The 22136-nt window shown below is 30.1% G+C and overlaps 1 protein-coding gene across 2 annotated transcripts in view; it reads left to right on the top strand.

Annotated features, from left to right (window-relative positions):
- The first annotated feature begins 252 nt into the window (after positions 1 to 252).
- LOC129990406 (mitochondrial amidoxime reducing component 2-like) overlaps positions 253 to 22136 on the top strand; it is a 46748-nt gene continuing 24864 nt past the window's right edge. The window contains exons 1-3 of one of the 2 annotated variants that reach the window (XM_056098154.1): positions 253 to 324; positions 13858 to 14075; positions 18713 to 18892. In XM_056098154.1, the coding sequence (XP_055954129.1) occupies positions 13864 to 14075; positions 18713 to 18892 (392 nt within the window). In that variant the 5' untranslated portion in view covers positions 253 to 324; positions 13858 to 13863. Of the gene's footprint in view, positions 325 to 11284; positions 11377 to 13857; positions 14076 to 18712; positions 18893 to 22136 lie in introns of those variants that run through there. The other variant, XM_056098153.1, reaches the window with a different exon arrangement.

The raw sequence follows: 22136 nt of genomic DNA, 5'->3' as shown, positions 1-22136 counted from the left end.
TTGTTAGCGGGAGAATAAAAAAGAAAAAATATTTCCTGCTTTTGATTCTGTTGATTTGATTTTGACTTCAGTTTTCCTTTTAGCATTAGAAGAGAAGCCGACGACAGAACCGTGCAATTAAATAAATAAAGCCACGCGTCGCAACCCGTGCAGTAGCTCAAAGATCAGTTGAAAGCACTTATTAATTTATCTATTGATATGAAACAGATATATTTGATATTGTATATTTATTTCGTATCACAATGTTTTAGCATTTGTATTGAAGGTGAAAAGATCTCATTCTCAAAGCTAACTGATATACATTGGTTAGTTAATTTATCATAAGTAAGCGCTTCTCTTTTGAAATTTCATAGATATTTTTATTAATTATTATTTGATTGGTAAATTATCGATAATGTTTTTAAAAATTTTATAAATATAATATAGTGATTAAATTCGTTATCAGGTGTTGTATTTCACTCGTTAAATTAATACTAGCTATTATGGTTCGGAAAAATAATGGATACTTCGTATTTTCATATATGATTGTGAAAAAAGTCGCTTTGCCACTGAGGTTAATTTCCAAAACTGAGTCAGTTATGAAATTTTGAATACTTTTAATTTAAGAGATGCGCGATTTTAGAACACATTATTGACTCAGAGATCATGAGCCAGTCATCGCCCGAACTTTCCCTAAAGCTGATTACTCAAATATTATAAAATAACTGATTATCCTAAAATTGTGTTATTTGAAATCTTCATAACTCGATCAGATTTGGTCACAAAAGTTAGAAACACTGTTTTTTTTTTTTTAATTTAAATTTTGGAGCGTCAAGAATATTTATCTTAATATGATTCCTTAGGACCAAAAATCTATTTTAAATTCATGTTTTTTTAGAAGTACATTTATTGACTGAAACAAATTAAATTTTATTTTTGCTATTCAAATCCTTTTAAAAGTAAAATTTAAGATTGAATTTTATGATAACTCAAAGAAATTTTTATTAAATAATCCTTTGAGATTTTCATTAATTATAAAAAAATACATTCTGTAATACACCTAAGATTTCAATATTGAACGTTACTATTTTTTGTATTTATATTTTTAAAAAAAGGTTTGATTTCATCAAAAGTGTTTTTGCATTAGGAGAGTTCAATTGCTTCCGCTTCAAATTAAAGTTCAAATTTTAGGGGAGCTGCTGAAATAAGAAAAATGCATAGTAAAACTAATGAAATGGAGTAATGCTTCTAAAAAAAAAAGTGGTTAGTAATAATTAAAAGCTAGAAAAGTTCATACTTTTGAAATAAATAATCAATACACTATTACTACACTTAATTATATCTTTATTATCTATTGTATCTGATGCCAGTTTAAAATTAATTTCTGGGTAAATGAATATGCTGTAGAAATTTCATAAGTTAAACTACATATTTCTATGTAATTTAATAAATATTTCTTATTTTACTGAAAGCATAAAGAAAACAGTTATTGCAAAATACCTAAATATCAATTTACAAGTAATAGTGTAAAAATTACAATTTCTGTATCAATGAAATGCAATTTTCTTTTTATTACTTGATTTTATTTTATGATATTTTTTTTTTTTTTTTTTTTTTCAAATTTGTTTAGATACAAGGTACACCCCTATTCTGAGCTCTTTATACAGCGAACTCCTCAGGGTAAAATATGTTGAAAACAACTTGTTTTACTATGGATCATAATTGTCTATTAAGACGCTTCTCACATGCAGAGTGCTACTGTCTTTCAATTCTTCCAAGGCTACCAGACGTCCTCAACTAGAATTTTTAAGTATCCCTAAAGTCAAAAATGTGGTGATTAAGATGTGTAGAACGAGATGGTTAGGTTGCCGGAAACGCACGACTCATTATTCTATCATTAGTGCCAATGTGTGAAAGCGCTCCATCTTGCATAAAAGTGATTGAATCAAGGCATTGGCGCTGTTGCATTTGGGGCACAAGAAGCAGAAGCACCGACAGATGGCGCTATACAACAGAAAATATGCCGAAATTTTTTTAAAAAATGCCCATTTCTAACACATTTTATTCGAACGTATGAAACATTCAATCACAAGGGATTAAGATGTGTAGAACGAGATGTTTAGGTTGCTGGAAACGCACAACTAATTACTCTATCATTAGTAAAATGTTGCCAAAGAAACTGTGCGACGGAGTGTGTGAAGGCACTCCATCCTGCACAAAAGTAATTGAATCAAAGCATGAAGCTGTTGCATTTGAGGTACAACAAAATTTTCGAACATATTTTGGTACCTGCTGGTTCTTTGCGTAAATTCTCAAGTCGATGAAAGTCTCGAAGTGCAGCTGCAGCATTTCCTTTGTTTTCATAAAACAACTTCGCAAGCGAAGAGCGAAGCTATTGTTGATAAGAATGACATTTTCCTAGTTTTATCCCGTTTTATGCTTAGAATAGTAGCAGCAAAACAAGAGCTTATGCACATTTTTGGGCTTACAGTACGAAATTGCAGTTACAATGACAATTGAGGTTTCTTCACTTTATTTATTTTTTTATTCATATCTGCAATAGAAATTAGAAGTGAAAAATTTCCTTACGCATTTTTTTGTGTTTATTTGTGTCTTTTCAGCATATTTTCTGTTGTGCAGCGTCCTCTATACATGTTTCTGGAACTTTTTTTCGTGCAACCCGTTTCCCCGTTTCTTGAATAGTATGTTTAGCAGCCTTTACACTGAGTAGTTCGCTGTATTGAGAGCTCAGAATGGTGGTGTTTTAATTTTGACCTCCTTGTATATTATACTGAATTATTTTTCAACTTTTAGTAATATAGTTTAATATAGAGTGTCCATAATTAAATTTTCTATAGAACAATATGGATATAATGAAATTTTCTATAGGATATCATGAAGAAAAGAAAATTGGTTTATTTGAAATAAAGGTTCAAAATTTCACCGACGGAGGGCGAATTTAATACATTACACATTCACGATTGTTTCTTTTTTAATTTAGATTTCACCACCTTTTTATTCTAGCACAATCTTATATTTTAAACGAGTAGCTCTTGTATATATATTTATTTTATATATCTCGGAAACATTTCTAACAATTCGTTTTAAATTTTATATTTGGATAAGGTTTTGCTTTTAAAGTTTATCTATACAGGTGTTTTTTCTAAAAAAACGTGATTTTACATACGCATTTAAAAAAAATTATAACTAATTATTACAGTCCACGAAATGGCGCCACCAGTCCAGACCTAAACAAGCCGAGCACACATCCGAGCTTCAGTAAAAATCTTATAATTTTGAAAGAGCAATTTTTGTAAATAGATAAATTTATTTCGTGTGTCTCGGAAACAGCACCACTAACATTTTTTATAACTAACTATTAAAGTCTTTTTCTATCTGTTTTATATAATAAAAGCAAAGCTCTTATCAGCCACATCTATAAGGGGATAGTCCTACTCCAAGGACGGGTGCCCGAAAAGCTTATTATCGAGATCGAGTTCTCATTATGACAATGTCATATAGCGCCATCTCGGGTTTGATTTCATCATGGTTAAACCGAGTGTAAGTTAAAAAAAGTAAGTAACGGCAGATGAACTGTAAAATACACGCTGTAATACAGCACATTGTTTTGAATGGCAAGTTAAACAACGTAAATTTTTTTTATTTAACTTACCAAGTTCATTGTAGATAGGATTGAAAAATGTTCAGTATGTGATTCGTGTCTACATATTTTCTTGAAGAAAACGTTATTTTTCAGAAAAAATAAATAAATAATAATAATGCCGAACTAAGTTTTGTTTCCCTGGTACTAAGCTGTTAAATAACACAATAAAAATGAATTGTAAACTTCAATTTTTAAAGAAAAAAGTGGCCGGCGGCCTGGCATATGAGTAGCGCATCTTCCCCGTGATCTGGCGTCCCGGGTTCTAATCCCGGTTCGGGCATGGTTGTTCTTCATCTGTGTTCTATCTGTGAGGTGTGTGAATGTCCCCCCCCCCTGTTAAAAGGGGTTGTGCAAGCGAATGTGTGTGTGTCATCTTCATATGAGCTAGACGTCAGACTTCTGCCGTCGGGTGCTCAAGGGTCCTTACCAGGGCCGCCGCTTGGGGGTGGCAAAATTGTTCACCGCACAAGGGCGCCTGGACCAGAGGGGCGCTAAAATTTATAGTACTTATAGTTTTTTAATTTAATGTTACTTAAATAAAAGGTGTTAGTTATACGCTTGCAATTTTGCATGTTTGATATTTTCTAAGCAAAAAATGAGATTCTATTTTAATTTTAATTTAATTTTACTTTTGTTTTCGTTTCTGCGAGTTGTTTTCGTTTGTGTAAAACAAAATTTGATTGCCGATACGAACAATTACACGTTCCGTGTGGAATTCGCGCTATTACACGGAGCGTGTTAAAAAATCTAAGAATTTGTAACATGTAACAACAGGAATTGGGAAAGTTTTGTATTGGCATATATTTATTCTTTATGTGGCCAACCAATAAAGGAAGCTGTTGCGGCTCAACGTCGTTGTTTAGTTTGCTTTTTTTGGGAGGGAATGTTAGTGGAGGCGCCACCGTCCGTGTGTGCCTTTGAATTAACAGGGAATACACTTATTTTTAATCATATACGCAGTCGCTACTCACAAAATGCATACATTCTGTGAATTGCTTTGCAAGCAAAGTATTGTGATTTCAATTCGTTTTTTGTTTATAATTGCTCGAAAAAATAGAATTATTATTTAGAGGTAAGTGAACAATCTAGATATATTATTAGTATTATTTCCATAGCAGTAAAGCTTGATAATCAAACATTTTCCGAGAGATAATTCTGGCAGAAAGTTTTCAGAATCGTTCTATTATAGAACATTACCGAATGGAGAAAAAGTATTTAGAAATTATTTAGTATATTCAAATTCCCGAAAAGCAGTTTTTTGCTTCCCATGTAAACTATTCAGTGAGAAGCATTCACAGCTTATTAAGGATTGATGTAATGATTGGGCACATTTAACCCACATTTTGAAAACACATGAAAGCAGTGCATCTCACCTTAAACATAGTTCAAAATGCAGTGAACTCAAAATGTCTTTGCGTAATTTATGTGCTATTGATGCAGCTCAACAAAGACTTTATGATGCAGAAAAGGTTTACTGGCAATCGGTTATTCAACGGCTTATTTATTTAATTCAATATTTAACCCGACAATACCTTGCATTTAGAGGTTCTTCGAAAGAGTTGTATCATAGTGATAATGGAAATTTTTTTGAAATTGGTTGAAACTATAGCAAAATTTGATCCAATAATCGCCGAATATCTCACAAAATTCAAACATCTCAAAACAAGAACATTGCTCATTACTTAGGGGTTCAAATTCAGAATGAAATTATAAGCATTATTTCAGAAGGAATTAAAAAACATTTATTACAAATGATTAAATCGTCAAAATATTACTCACTAATTCTGGATACTACACCTGATGTCAGTCATACCGAACAGTTGACTGTTGTAATTCGATTTGTTTATAGGAACGAGGAAACCAATAAAGCACAAATTGAAGAGCATTTTTTAGGATTCCAATCTGTCGACGACACTACTGGACAGGGTCTGTTTGAACTCATAAATGGACATTTAAAATCTTTAGAACTAAATTTATCAGATTTAAGAGGCCAATCTTACGATAATGGTGCTAATAAGAGAGGAAAGCATAAAGGATTGCAACAAAAAATTATTGAAAATAATTCGGGAGCACTCTAGAGAATGGGCAAAGCAGGGGATATAAATTTAGTTGTAAATGATGCAACTAAAATTTCCTTCGAAACAATTAATTTCTTCGGAGTAGTGCAGGAACTTTACAACTACTTTTCTTCATCCGTTAAACGTTGGTCTATTTTGCAACAGTATGTTGAAAATCTAACTTTACAGCCACTCTCCAACACCAGATGGGAAAGTAGAATTCAAGCTTTAAGACCGTTGAAAAACGATTTTAAGGGAATTTTGAGAGCGTTAATAAATATTCAAAAAGATCAAACAAGAAACATGGAATCAAGGTCTCAAACAAAAAATTTGATTCAGAAGACTTCCTCGTTTAAATTCTTTTCTTCCATTAACATCTGGCACGACATTTTAAATTTAGTAAATAAAATAATGCAAAATTCTAAATGTGATTTACAAATCGTGACTGCCTAATTTACAAAATCTTATATCAGAACTAAATAATCGTAGATCAGATGAAGCGTATGAATATGCAATTGCCAATGCAAGTATGGTTGCTGATGATTTGGGGGCGGATACTGATTTTCCTCAAAGTCAAAACAGGCTTAAAAAGAAACTATTTCAAGATGAACAAACCGACGGACCAATCGGCAATCCAAGACAAAAATTTAAGGTTGAATTTTACAATATAATATTAGACACTGCTATTTCTTCAATTATTGAAAGATTCGGTCAATTAGAAGAACATTACAATTACTACAAGGTAAATACACTATATACCTAATTTAAAAAACTGGAGTGACAATGAAATTTTAAAACATTGTAAAGAATTAAAACAAAAATTAACGGATACAAAAATGTTAATGAAAAGGACATTAATGGATTAAATTTGTTCGAAGAAATAAAATCTTTGCGATGTTTTACCAAACAGGATATGTCACCTATTGATGACATATCCTGTTTGTCATCAATAGGTAAGATTGTTTTCATAAATTATATTTATGAAAACAATCTTACCGATACATTTCCAAATATTGCAATAGCTTTACGGATTTCTTTAACCCTATCAGTTTCGGTGGCTACTGGAAAATAAAGTTTTTGAAAACTTAAAATTATAAAAAACTACATGTGATCTACCATGGCGCAGGAGAGATGATCGGACATGTCAATTATATCCAAGAGAGCGAAATTTTTGATAAATTAAATATAAAGGAATTGATACGAGCGTTTGTAGGTAGGAGAGCTAAAGCTAGGAGAATCAATATTTGAATATATTTTCTAATTTTTATATTTTACTTAAAAAAAAGTTTTATTGTTTTGTTTTTAAAATTTATCTATACTTATAATAAAGCTCAATGTGTGTGTGTGTGTGTGTGTGTGTGTTGGCGCTCTACAGGCCAGACCGTTTGACATACAGCTATCAAATTTGGTACATATATACCTTAGAGGTCGGGAATGTGCACCTGGGGTCCCTTTTTTTGAAATTTTAATTAGAATTTTAATTATTAATTAAAAACTAACTTTCCCGCCAAAAAAATCTTTCATTTTCCCCACCGCCAACTTTTCCGCCAAAAAAATCTTCCATTTTCGCCATCGCCAAATGAGTAAGGCTTCCGGGGTTTTTTTCTCCCAACAGTAATGAGGCTAGGGTTAGTATTTTTCGGCGGATTATTTCAAACGATTCTGTTTATTTTCTTAATGTTTGATGCATTTAAAATTAAACATTGTTAATTAATCGATCCTTCAGATTCATTCTGAAGAACTTTTGAATAAAAATAAAACAGAATAAAGGAAATTAAAAATTTCTAATCCGCATAGCGTTACCCCAACTGGCGTAGAAAAAAAATCACGTATTTGCGTTACGTAACTGGCGTTGAAAATTCACGCATGCGCTTTGTGTTCTGAATTTCGCATTGTGTTGACGAATTATTATCAACCGATGCGGACTGGATTTAAATTTTTTTTAGGTTCGTTGCATGTTTTTGTAATTAAAATGTATTTATGTTAGTTATATATTTTTTGTATATGCTTATAGTTTTAAGTGCATCGTTTTTTAAGTAGTTTTTTTAAAACCTGTTTTACACCGTCTATTTTAAACGATTCGTTTCATTTTCTTAGTGTTTGATGCATTTAAAAGTAAACCTTGTTAATGAATCGATCTGCTCATGATGAATCTAAGAAAATTTTGTTGACAAATTCTTGAGATAATACGTAAATTGAAAAGGATATTCTTTAGTGCCCATAAAGTTTAAACGCTGAGTGACTCTATTTTCATTAATCAGATTATAAAAAAATTCTTTGTTTCAGTAAAAAATATTATTATATTAATTGCAGATTAATTCTTTCCACTTTAATTTAAAACATAAATTCTACGGGTGTTAACAGAAAATTAGAGAGATACATATTACGTTATGACTGAAGGCCTTTATAATATTATGAGTGAATTATATGACTATCAAAATTTGAAGTTTTAAAATATTTTGATGAAGAAGCTATTAAAGTAGGAATTGCATAAAATATTTAAATATAAAATTTTAACGAGCATTAAGATTGGCGAACCGGTTGGTCGACAAATTCTTGAGATATTACATAAATTAAGAAAGATATTTTTTAGTTCCCATAAGGTTTAAATGCTCAGTGACTCTGTTTTCGTTAATCATGTTATTAAAAAAATTAACATTTATTGACGAACACGAAAACACTGATATTCACCGTTACTCTGATTAGATATTATAAAATCTGAATAGATAAACATAAACGTGTAAACAGCTGTGCGCCGGTTTCTATGGCAACACAGCTGGAAAAGGAAAAGAAGTTTCCGAAGAAAATTCACGCATGCGCATTGTTCTGATTGTTGTCATGACAACCACTTGCAACAGACGATTTAAATTATTTTTAGGTGAGTTACATGCTTTTGTAAGTAAATTGTATTTATGTTAGTTATATATTTTTTGTATATGCTTATAGTTTTAAGTACATCGTTTTTAAGTAGTTTTTTTTAAACCTGTTTTCAATGATTTAAATTATTTTTAGGTTAGTTGCATGCTTTTGTAATTAAATTGTATTTATGTTAGTTATATATTTTTTTGTATATGCTTATAGTTTTAATTACATCGTTTTTTAAGTAGTTTTTTTAAACCTGTTTTAGACCGATTATTTTAAACGATTCATTTTATTTTCTTAGTGTTTGATGCATTTAAAAGTAAACATTGTTCATTAATCGATCTGTTCATGATGAATCTGCGAAAATTTTGTTGACAAATTCTTGAGATATTACATAAATTAAGAAAGATATTCTTTAGTGCCCATAAAGTTTAAACGCTCAGTGACTCTATTATCAGTAATCATATTATTAAAAAAAATGCTTTGTTTCAGTAAAAAATATTATTATATTAATTGCAGATGAATCATTTACACTTTAATTTAAAGCATAAATTCTACGAGGGGTAACAGAAAATTAGAGAGATACATATCACGTTATGACTGAAGGCCTTTATAATATTATGAGTGAATTATATGACTATCAAAATTTGAAGTTTTAAAATATTTTGCTGAAGAATCTATTAAAGTTGGAATTGCATAAAATATTTAATTATTAAAATTTTAACGAACATTAAGATTGGCGAACCGGCTGGTCGCCAAAGGCGGCTAGTGAAATAATAAAAAACAATAAGACAAACGTGTTTCAATATTATAATTTTAAAGCTTTTCAGTTCGAAAGTCAAATTTTGAATACTATAAAAGAGTATTCCACATATAATATGCAGTACTTTATAAGAGTGCAACAGAACCCCATAAAGGGGCCCCAAATTTCAATTTGAACAAAGGTGCCCAATACCCACGCGGCGGTCCTGGTCCTTACCCTCAAAAGCTTTCCGTAGTAACGCAGACACAACATCATCATCATCAAAAAAAAGTGAAAAACTGTCTTAGTTATACCTTCGAACAACAACTGCTATCCACTACATTCGAGCTTCCTTTTCTTAACTGAAATTTACCAAAATTGATCACTTTGACTGCTAATACGAGAAAGACATTCAAACGGTAAAATGTATTTCGATGCAGGTATAGCTTCCTCTATGTTTCTTCTTCATCTTATTTTTAATTTTTGTACGTTTTAATTTTTTGTAAGTTGACAACATAGATTATTGTTTTGATAAAAATAAACGAGTTGTGTTCTTTTTTCTAAATAAGTTATCGTGTCATCTGATTTTGTTCATTTAAAGTGTTAAAAAGTTTATTACGGGTAACAAAATATCCACTTCACAGCCACTTGAGTTCCCTTGCGAAATTTATCTTCGGATGGGGGAGCAACTACAAAGCACAAGGTTTCTTAATGAGGTTTCGTTCGGTAATTGCGCTCGATCGAAAACTTGTTTAATAATGAATTTTCGAACAAAACATTTAAAAGAATGAAGAAGATATAAAAATGCGAATTTTTGTCCACATCGCACAGTAGCTGTAATAAAATCTAGAGACTTTCGATGTGTTTTTATTTTCAGTGTGCTAATTAGAATGTCTTTAAGTCTATCCGATTGAGCTTTGCTAGGTAAATTGTTTTATCAAGATGATAATTTCGCAGTAGTTGCTTTACAGGAATGTCAGATTTTGAAGGGATTGCTGTTAAAACTCGATAAATTGTATCGAATATCGATGCATTTAATCGATATCGGTAGAGGATTGTTAAATATCTTCGATTAATGAATGATAGCCAAATTTAAAGAAACAGGTTCATTTAATACTCGTTCTGGAAGAGGAAGAAAAACCAATTTCCGTAAAAGTAATCGAGAAGGTTATGCTGTCCAGTTAATCTAGCTTCTAACTTTCGCGATGCTATAATTTTGAACTATCTTATTCTTATGTAAACTGAACATAATATCTTATTCCTCATGTAAATTGTACATATATTGAACAGAATCATTTTTACTTAATTGACAAATGTATTAAAAAATCACGAGATTAATTATTTGACTGAAAAATAAAAACAATTTGGATTTTAGTTTAATAATATAATTTATTGTTGAAAATTATGTAAAGAATATTTTTTTAAATTGCCACAGTTCAGGAAATATTTATGCAACTATTAAATTGGTACAATTAAAAAGCCTTTTTTTAATTTTAAAATTGTATGAAAGTCAATTTTTTGTGATAATGTAATAATGCACTAATCAATAATTATTGCTGAAAAATGTTAAAATCCTGTCTTAATTTTTAATTAATTAAAATTTGAAAACAAATTGGAACGATACTCACATTTTCACCTTCCTAAACATATTTGTACCATATATGGTATCACTAGGTCTAATGGTTTACTCTGTAGTGTGGCAACACGCATTCATACATTATTACATTCATTTATTAATGGGGATTATTTAAAATGCTGTCTACATAGCAATTGACTAAAAGTGAAAACTGCGCTGTGAAAAAAAAAAAAAAAGATTTTATTTAATGTCTCAATAACTCAGCAATGTAAATTTAAGCACAGAAAATGTTTCTAGAAAAGGTATTATAACTTAGATAAGAAAACTTTTATCAATCTTTTGAAGTACTGTTATAAATCTTATCATATTTAATCAGAAAATTTGCTCCTGCCTTTACTTTTCAGTTCCAAAATGTTATCTGAAAACTTTATATCTTCTTTCATCCCATTACCAACTTAATATAAAAATATTCCTCTCAGCAAGCTGGAAGGCAAAGGTAAATTTTTTTTTATCTAAGTTAATATTTTCATATTCCTTTCAGTTATTAGGCAAATTAAATAATGCATATCGAAGCAATCATAGATAATGGATTTGTTGATGTCCCATGCTTCAAAATAAATATTAACATGCAAAATAAATATTTAACATGAACCATATTGCCATATTTAAATAAACAAATAATTATATTCAAAAGAAATAAAGCAGGCGCAACTTCTGAAATTTTCTATAGCTGGTCATTTTTGCATAAGTTTAATAATAAATATTTCTGTTCCTCATTTATTAGTTTTCTTTAAGGCATTAAATTTTAGTCTACATGTTTCTAAGACATCTTCAAATTAATTAAAGAATTTTATTTGTTTATTTAAATATGGCAATATAGATCATGTTAAAAGTAGTCTCACCTATGGGTTGAAAATCATTTTCCAACAGTGGTTTTTGTCTTAGGAACCATGATCGGTAAAGACCTTAAGAAATTTCCCCAAAGTTGTGTTATGAGATTCATTGCAATAGGTGGTTTTCCTATTAGAAAAGTTTTATTTTGTATCTAAAATTATGGAATATATTGCCACATGAGCAGGATTGTAGTTATTAAATATAAAGTCTACGATAGTTATAGAGAAAAATTAATGACAAAATCAAAAATCATTGCTTGTATTTCATTTTCTACATTTTTTTCACATTTTCTTGCTACAAAACTTGTTATAATTTACAAAAATTGCTACTTTGAACATCTTAATAAGAAATACTTTCTTTTTATATTTCTTTATTCTTTTATGAACACTGACAAAATTTAACAAAGTCGAGCAGCATTTGGCGATTAACTCTTCGCCCAAAATATCAATAATTTTAATTTTGTCGTGGCACGCAGCTTTGATTCACTAGGAATTATCACAAAAAAGAAAGTACCATTTAAAATTAAAACTGCACAAAAAACATATAGCTTTCTTATTCATTAGCTCTGCTTGCAAAGTGGTGAAATTAATTAGCGAAATCAGCTCACTTGTTGAAGAAGGGCTATGTATCCATTTTATTTTATGATTTGCCTCATAAATGGAAGGTAGAGGGAATTATTGTCTTGCACTTGACTAAATATATTCATAATATATAATATATTTAGAGCCATTAACTTAAGCCTCTCTCTTGATTAACATTAAGGAATGTGCACCTGCTGTATAGGATAGACAGTTTGACTTAGAGCTATTAAATTCGGCATACATCTATATATATTTTGAAGGAACAAAAATGTGCAACTTCAGAATAGTGGGGTTCATTATAACTATAATTAATTAAAAAGTATGTAAAATTTTGGAATTTTTCCGCTATTAATTACCATTGCATAAGGCCGATTTTTAAACCCTTTTAAAATTTAAAAACTGTTTTTTCAATTATGCTAATTTTATTGTTGTGTAAATTTTCCTGAATTTTGACAATTTTTTTATAAAAAAAACATTCTTTGCATAATTTTCAGCAGCAGATTACTTTGTTGAGCGGAAATTCACGCCATTTTCATCATTTACCAAATATTTAAAGGAATAATTTGCCTCTTTTATTGAAAATTAAAGAAGAAAGGCTCTGTTTTTTTTATCCCAACATTTTGCATAATGAATATGAAAGTATAACGACAATAGCGCGAAAGATAATGTGCAGTTTTAAGATAGATTGCCTAGACAACTTTTAATGGCACCACGATATAATTAGACTGGATTCCGTCACGAGGGTTCATTTACAGTATAAACAGAATAGGTTTAAGGTTCTTAAAATAAGATGGCTTTGATGTCTGTCACAATTTGATGCTTAAAAATAGTTTTTTGACATCAAGTCGTTTGGAAGTGATTTAATTAAAATTAAATAAATTTAATATTTTTGGCGAACCAGCAAATAAAAATAAAAATTATAGAAAATTTGTGATTAAATTATAATTGTAAAATTATATTAAAAATTGTATAATTCACCATAGTGCTTGTTCCTGGTAACTCTATCAAGGATTTCCTCCATACGGGATGCACATTAAAGTAGTATTTTTGTGATTTACCTCGAAACTGATGGATGATGTGGCTGGTGACGACAAGCAACCATTGATGATGTTTCTAGAGACCATTAACGTTCATATGAAATAGAAATCAGTACAGTCGTTGGGAATAGGAAACTCTTTTGGGTTTTTTTCCCTTCGAGAATTATAAAAAAGCAGTGTTTTTGAGATCTCTCACAGAAAGAGCACTGATGGTGATGGAGGCATATGACCATTCATAATGTTTATTGAGGCCATTAGCTTTCATTTGAAAAACAAATGGAATAATGGAACCAGTGGTCGGGATTGGGAGATTGGTTTGTTGGTTTTCGTTATTATTTTAAATATATATAGTTATTAACCCATAAAACTTCAAATATTGTGCATTTATAAATCTGAGCACCTCTGTATATTTGAATTTGAAATGGCATTCATTAGATTACTTTTGAAGATTCTAATATTTTTCAGTAAAAGATGTCTCAGAACTTGACAACGCTTTGGATTGCTGCAGCAGTGGCAGTGAGTGTTATGGGAGTTTTGTTGTGGAAGAAAAAAAAGCACTCGTTTGTCAAAGTTGGAACCATATCCAAGCTGTATTTCTTCCCAGTTAAAAGTCTCAGAGGCATTGAGATAAAAGAAGGAAAATGTACAAAGCAAGGATTTGAAGTAAATGGGCTCCTGGATCGGTGAGAAATGATTTATTTCCCCTTCTTTATAGCTTATTTCTCCTTTTAGATTTGATGTATTTGTTAAGAATGTATGATTTAAAAATTCTTTTTATTAGAGTTAAATTATTTCGCATTTTGATAGTGAAATTATTATAGTACATCAATCAACTATCAGAATGTTATCAACTATCAGTTCGTTATTCAGAAGTTAATTATTGTACATTAAAATTAAAATGTCCTGTCGTCATATGATAGGGCCGAATTAAGGTTTGTAGAGGCTCTTTATCAATGCAAAATCCCGCGCTTTGCCTTCCACATTCTAATTTCAAAAATATTTAAAATATTTAAATTAATTTCTATCGAAATATTTTTTTTTTCTATTTCTTTTAATTAATACATCCTACGACGAACTGAACAAAATATTTAAGAGAGGATGCTTTCCAGCGAATGGATTTCACATTTTGCATATAAAAACAGTGAAATGCTTTAGGTTAAATTTTTTAAAGCAAAATTATATAAAACGTTTTAGGACACTTTTATGCATTCTAAATACTTAAATACAAAATTGACCGGAATTGTTTACTTGTAAATCAATCAGCCAACAGAAATTTTTTTTTTTTTTTTTACTTATAGAAGAATTAGGAAAAAAAAGGAAGAATATTGTGAGATTTAAACAATATTTGATTTTAATTCAAATAAGCTCTATTGCATGACCACAGCAAATCAAATGAAAACGCAAGATATGAAATTAATGCAAAATATATAAAGGTTTCAGATTCTTCCAAAGTTATTGGACTTTTATGTAATTGCTTACATTGATTTCAAATTTAATCATACAGCCGTGATTCTAGAAGTCACTAAAAAAATGAGTGATATTTATGTAAGCAGGATCTTCTATTTATATTAAAATTCGAGTTAAATCGATTTTTTTTGTATGCCAACACCTAATCTCCGTTAATAATAAAGATAATGTGCTTGTGTACGTTTTGCCACTTTACGGCATTGATCGTCAAACTTGCATCTACCAAATTTCGCATAAATATTCTGTGCACAGTGGAGAGGCTATTTTTTAAAATTACAGTTAATTACAAATTCAACGAAATTTTAATATTTTTCTCCATAACTTCTACAAATGTTACAACACAATAATTTTTAACATCATCTTAAAATTCAAAACAACATTTTTTCATTGATATCAATTGAGTATTTATGCATTTAGTTGAATTTTTTTTTCTTCTGAGTTTCGGTAATTATTTAAAAATTTTTTTAACCTAGTTTTCGACAATAATAAGATTGCTACTGTGAAATTCGTACTATTTTATTTGTTTCATCAAAAAATGATTGTTTGATTTTCTTTACACAGTAGAAAACTAAAAAAGAATGATTCTATTTAATATATATATAATTTACAAGATGAATAAACCAACGGGATTAGTCTCTTTGAAATTTTCTCGCATCCTCTCTAATAAAGATGTTACCCCAAAGGATGCCTTGCATACCATTAGCGAATAATAATTTTGAAATATTAACTTTTGGCGTGAATTTAGCTTTTTTGATAAATCCATCATGTCATGCTTGGCGTGTTTTTAAGCGATTAACCCCTGCCATGCCTTTAATAGTATCCAAAAATCGAATTTGTGTTTTAGATTAATATTTCACAACCGGTTGAAACTAAAGTTTCTCTTAAAAGTACAATTATATTCACAAAATGCCAGACCAAATTTGATATATTTAAATCACGGTGCTTTTGAGTTTTCGCGTTAACACATTTCAGATTGACAGACGACCAACCTCTAGTCGATTTTAGCTCAAACTTTGTTGTTGTAGTTTCTAATGGCAGTTGTCATAGACAAGCCCACTGACTTTAGAAGTCAGGGATTTTAAGCCAAGGGTGCGTCTCTTGTTTTTTCAGTAATTCCATCTAGAGCCAAGAGTACGACTTAGATACACACACGTCACAGCACTTTTTACGGGGCGGACTTCATTCATGCATTTCATTCACTCATTCACAGATCGTAATTTAGACCTGAATCAGGGAACAATCACCCCTGAACCAGTACCCTCAGTGGTATTACTCTCGACATGGAGGACTTTGTGACCACGGCAGATTTATACGTGCACCAGCCACCACACATACGGAGAGTCTTCGGCCGGCGTGTTTCCGACTCGCAACAGCTCAAACTTTGATAAATATTTATACTTAAATCATTACTAGACGTAAAATCACTGTACTGAATTTTATCTGTCTATCTCTTTTCGTTTTGTGGTTATCGTGTTGACTTAGAATAGCTCTGCAAACAGACTTCCTCTGAACTTCCTCTGTTCAAAAATTGATAGAAGTCTACAAATTTGGTATAAAGACCGTATGGTAAATTTCATCCGTCTAGCTCAAAGCGTTTTTCAGTAGTTTTTGTCACAGAAAGACAGACTAACATTTTTCAAAATATGTTTATCGAACTCAGGAAAATCTAAAATGTTGAGATTCGTCAAAATATCAATTTTGAATTTTTTGACGAATATCATAGTTTCTCTATACTACTATATAAGAAAGTAAAACAGAAGTTACTTTACCTCGAAAGTTAAGTTAAGTGAAAGTTAAAAAATAGATGAACTGGACAACTATGTTTATTATAATACTGTTATGCCATGGGATCGGTTTCGTTACAAAAGGCTCATGAACACTTTGAACAAAACGTGTATCAGATTATTAAGATAATATAGAATTAATGTCTGTGACAATTTGATGTTTAAAAATAGTTTGTTCGGGTAATCATTCACAGATTCCCAAACCCTCCGCTCTTTAGCTTACGCTTCAGGATACGTTTATTTAGTCAAAATAACGATCAGAAGAAAAATGAAAGAAAAAACTTAGTAGCCATTAAATAATTTATATGCCTTTCTAAAACCGATGGAATGGTTGTACAATTTGTTTAGGTTTTCGTGCTATGACTTCAGATCATATCACTACACAAAATTTATTTTTACACCATCTTAAAATTAAAAAAAAAAAAAAAAAATCGTTCTTTTAGCCTCATTTTCGTCTCCATACAGTTTTTCTTTGATTTTTAACGAATTTTTCAAGATTCATTTTGTCAAATTTTTTATCGGTTCCATTTTTTTGTCGAAATACTAACTTTATTTTACTTTTTATATCACATCCATCAGTCGATTATTAATCCAAAAGTTAAATTGCTTGTCGTGAAATAAAAGCAAACATTTTAATATGCACGTGCATTCATTTACATTAAACACTGCTTTTTAAATTTAATAATTTTTAAACGAAAAAAATAAATAACCTAATTTGTTCATATATTATTAGCACTTTTAAAATTTCAAAGTCCAGATGACATATCATAAGTCTTAAAACTTGTTAAGGGATTGAATAAAAAAAACTATATGATGTAAAAGATATATGTATCTGTTCATACTACCGCCGCGCCATCTGCAGGAAAAAAGAGTTTTGTTGAAAAATAGTGTGCATAGCGAAGAGATGTGTGCACCATTGGCTCTTGTCAAATTAATTATTGTGATTAAAGTGAATTACAGTCCTCTAAAGAGCTTTTATTTAATGAGTTTCAGTTCTTATGTCTCCCACCTTTATGTTTATCAAAGTACCATTTCGATATTTGATGCAAGGTTGTTAGATAGTCATGGCGCCCTTTTCCCCCTATATTGTGTCATCTGAGAAACTTTATTGCATTTTTGGTGCGTGGTTTAACACGCATTGCCAAATTTACTTTAAATTAAAGTATTAAAACATTTTACTTAATGAAAACTGCCAGCCATGTAAATAACAAAAATAAATTTTAATTACAAATTAAATTAACAAATATAAAACATGATACATTGGCCGTAATTCCATCGACCAGCACGAGACAGACGTTCTAAGCCATCTGGCGAAGGCAGGAAGTGAGTCACTCATATCCGTTGGAGAGCAAAGTTCATCTCCAAAGGTATGATTGATGCTTATCGCCAGTTGGCGAAACAAACAGTCATTTATCGCCTGTTTGGCCGCTGCACATTCATTGTGTAGTGAATTCGTATTAATGTTGATTGGTCAAAGAGTGCAATTTTGTTGAATGTTAAAACATTGCAACGCCTGGTGGTATGTATCTGAATACTACCGTCGCGCCATCTGTAGGAAAAAAGAGTTTTGTTGAAAAACTGTGTAGAGCGTTGAGCAGCCGGGAAGAAATGTGTGTACCATCGGCTCTTGTCAAATTAATTATGGTGATTAAAGTGAATTTCAGTTCGCTAAATGAGCCTTTATTTAATGAGTTTCGGTTCTTTTTATGAACAACGACGACGATATATATGTTTTGATTTCTTAATTATATTAGAAGAGAAAACGGCATGAGAATCTGTGGGAACAGCGGCTAATTACTTATATGAAATAACTTAAAATAGAATTAGTGTTCAAGTTATCAAGAATAAAAACTGTTCATCTGAGTAGGTATGAAATATTCTTATGAAAATTACATTAGAAGAAGGAAATAGTTTTCATATTTCTCTCAATAAAGCTACTATTTAAACTTAAACTTTATCATTATATGTATATTCAAGTTTATCAGCACTTTAAATAGTTTTTAAAAATGTATTTTTTTAGAAATGGCAAGTCAGTTATTTATTTCTTTATATTTTTCTTTCCTTTTTAGTTCATTCATGTTGGTAAACAGTGAAGGAAGCGTAATCACTCTAGAAAAATATCCAAGTTTGGCGCTTCTAACGTTACAGATTTATGATACAATTCTTACTATATCAACACCCTCTGGTAAAAAACTTAATGTGGATATTAAAGACTCTGTTTCTCCAGATGATAAAATTATTCGTTGTAGGTAAGAATTTCTGTGTGTTTTTAATAATGATAGTTTTTTTTTTTTTAGAATTAGAATTAGAATTTTACATTTAATTTGAATTTATTAAAATTTTCTTATAATAAAAAATATATATATTAATACTGTTGTAAGAATCATACGGTGAGAAGTCCAAATAATTCGATTATAAATATCGACGTTTTATTCCACAAGAAAAAACATGGATACTAGCGGAAAAATATAGCTGAAATCAATACAAAGACAACAATTCAAAAATCAACAACACACACGCAAGCAGCAGCTAGAGAGCATGCTCCTGGATCAGCATTTTAAAAAGAGAATTTACTCTATTCCATCACTTTGACTTTGTCGAGTTTATATGGATTTTTTTATTCTTCATGGAATTTTCTAGAAGAATTTATACATCTCAAGTCCTAATAGAGATATTTTCATAATTCTTCATTTTTATTGCCAAATTGGCTGGAGTAATTGACTAGGCATCCATACATCATCCATTAAAAGGTAATTTTTTTCCTCTTTTACCATGAAACTATCTGTGCAGGAAAATAATAAAACAGATTCGTAAAAATATATATAAAGAATTCAGGAAAAATATATTTTATTGGAAAAAGAATGTGACAAATTTTAGAATTGTTAGAAAATTCTTATTGGCAGCTTAAATATAACGATCATATTTCTACATCTTGTTAGGATCTAAAATTGAAAATTTCTGTAATAATCAATATTTGAATAGGAATGGCATAAATGTGGATGTTTAGAAGCACTTCCATAACTATTTTTTTATTTAATGCTCTTTATAGTAAAAAGAGATTAAATATGAAAAATCCTCCTAAAAATTATTTAAAGTATCGTTTAGTTGAATCATACAATTCAGCAGCATAATATTTTTAACATTTCAGTTATAAACGAGTATTTCAAAAAATAAGCATCTGACTTCTATTATTCAACTGTTTCAAGAACATTTAAGCTTATTTCATTAATATCAGTTGCTGAACTTTTCAAAATTTTTAATCATTTTAAACAATATACATCGAATATAGTATTTATGTATTATTCATTTTCAATCAAACTTATACATAAAAACATAGACTACAATTTTTTTTTCTCTTGTTTCATTGCCAATAATTTAGGAAAACGTTAATTTTTCTTTGGGCGATTTTATCATGTTAACAATTAAAATAAAAACTTGAATAACAAAGGAAAATACTGATGGAATGACCAATTTATATATTTACATATATTGAAATAGTTCCTAAATCCCCCCCCCCCATAAATCTACGGTTGCTTTGAACCTATTTGTCAATTTCATATGCAAGAATTTCTGTTTATGCAGAATGCTATTCTGTTTTGCAGAATGCTATTCTGTTATGCAGAATGTTATTCTATTTTTTCATATGTTAATTTCTATTTAGGAGAGAATTTCTGTTTCTTTTTTATAAACTGCAGAATGCAGTTTATAAAAAAGAAGAAGAAATGAAGGCTGCAATTGGGAAATTTGAAGGTTTTGGAAATATAAGTATATAAATGGCTCGTCATGTGATTGCTATTTATATATGTTTAAAAAGGACATTTTTTCGAAAAAAAGGGTAATTTTCCCTTGCATTTAACTTTTATAGGTTACAAGAAATATCATGTATCCCGATATTTTTTTGATACAAATTAATTAATGTCTGTTGACAGACTGTACCAAAGACATTAGCAATTCTGAAAACAGAGTATATTGCTGCTTTTGATGAATGGTCTGCAGAAAATCACAAGATTTAAAAATCGAATTGGAGGATATGCGTAGTGTTTTTGCAACGAAGTAGGATGTATCTAAAAGTAGGATGTAGCATATAGTCAAGAAAATCAGATTTGCATCATATGGTAGAAAAGTTTGGTAAATTGTATCCAAAGAGGTGAATTCAGCTGTATTAAATAATGTCATTAGGTATCACTATTAGCTGCTGTAAATATGTCATTATATATCACTATTGGCTGCTGTAAATAATGCCATTAGGTATCACTGTTAGTTGCATTAAATAATGTCGTTAGATATCACTGTTAGTTGCATTAAATAATGTCATTAGGTATCACTGTTAGTTGCATTAAATGTCATTAGGTATCACTGTTAGTTGCATTAAATAATGAATGCCATTAGGTATTAATATTAGCTTCGTTAAATAATGCTATAAGGCATCACTGTTAGCTGCATTAAATAATGCTATAAGGCATCACTGTTAGCTGCATTAAATAATGACATTAAGTATCAGTATTAGCTGCATTAAGTAATGGCATTAGGTATAAACATTAGATACATTAAGTCAGCGTTTCTCAACCTTTCAGTATTCGCTGCCCAGTTTTCAATCATAAGTTTCATCGCGCCACCCACACCCGCTTACAATAAAATGTATACAACAATAAAGTATATTGAGTATTTTGGATTCTGTTTTTAAATTATTTTTAATTAACTGCCAAAATAAGAGTAAAAGTGAGCCATGCGGGCGGTTAACAGATGAAATGAATGAAAGCGGGGAAAATTTAAATATTGTATTTGAAATGAAAGCCAAACGGGGGAATAACGTTAAAAGAATTGAAAGTAGAAAAATTCGTTCATGATTGTTAACCTAAATTTAGAAACTGGGAATAAATTTTTTTCGAATAATAAATAATAAAAAAAATAAACCAAAACATAATTAAACAAAAGAGAGAAAAAAAAGTAATATTTGTGTAAGGGAATCCACACGACCGACGCCGCCTCGAGCATGCGCAGTGCAAATATTTTCTCATATGAATAAAGAAAATGTTCGATAACGCAAGTTTCAATTCCAGCCAGTCTCATTTGAGTCTATCCTTCTATCGCTATCGAATCTATCGTGAATGTGTATGTTGTATATGTTTTCGTGTTAATTGCAATTCACAATATTAAATATTCACGGCAGCAGATTTATGCAGACTCATGGTCTGCATAAATCTGCGGAATTTAAGCGGAAGTGAGTGAACATTAGACGACAATCAGGCATCAACAAGTACACTTAATACTTAAATTTTGGATATACCAGTACTGAAGTAAATGAAGAAGAAAGGTCCCTGTGTATCATTTGCTCAAAAATGTTGGCCGCAGACAGCATGAAACCTAATAAACTTAAACGACATTTGGAAACGCTTCATAGTGAGTACGTCAACAAACTCGGAGAATTCTTCGAATTAAAATTAAAATCATATAAAAAGCAAAAATCATTTTTTAAAGAAACTTTGTCTGTGA

This window comes from Argiope bruennichi, chromosome 2, assembly GCF_947563725.1.
Source record: "Argiope bruennichi chromosome 2, qqArgBrue1.1, whole genome shotgun sequence".
NCBI lineage: Eukaryota > Metazoa > Arthropoda > Arachnida > Araneae > Araneidae > Argiope > Argiope bruennichi.
Note: the sequence above shows the minus strand (reverse complement) of the source record. Positions and strands in the feature narration are given on the sequence as shown.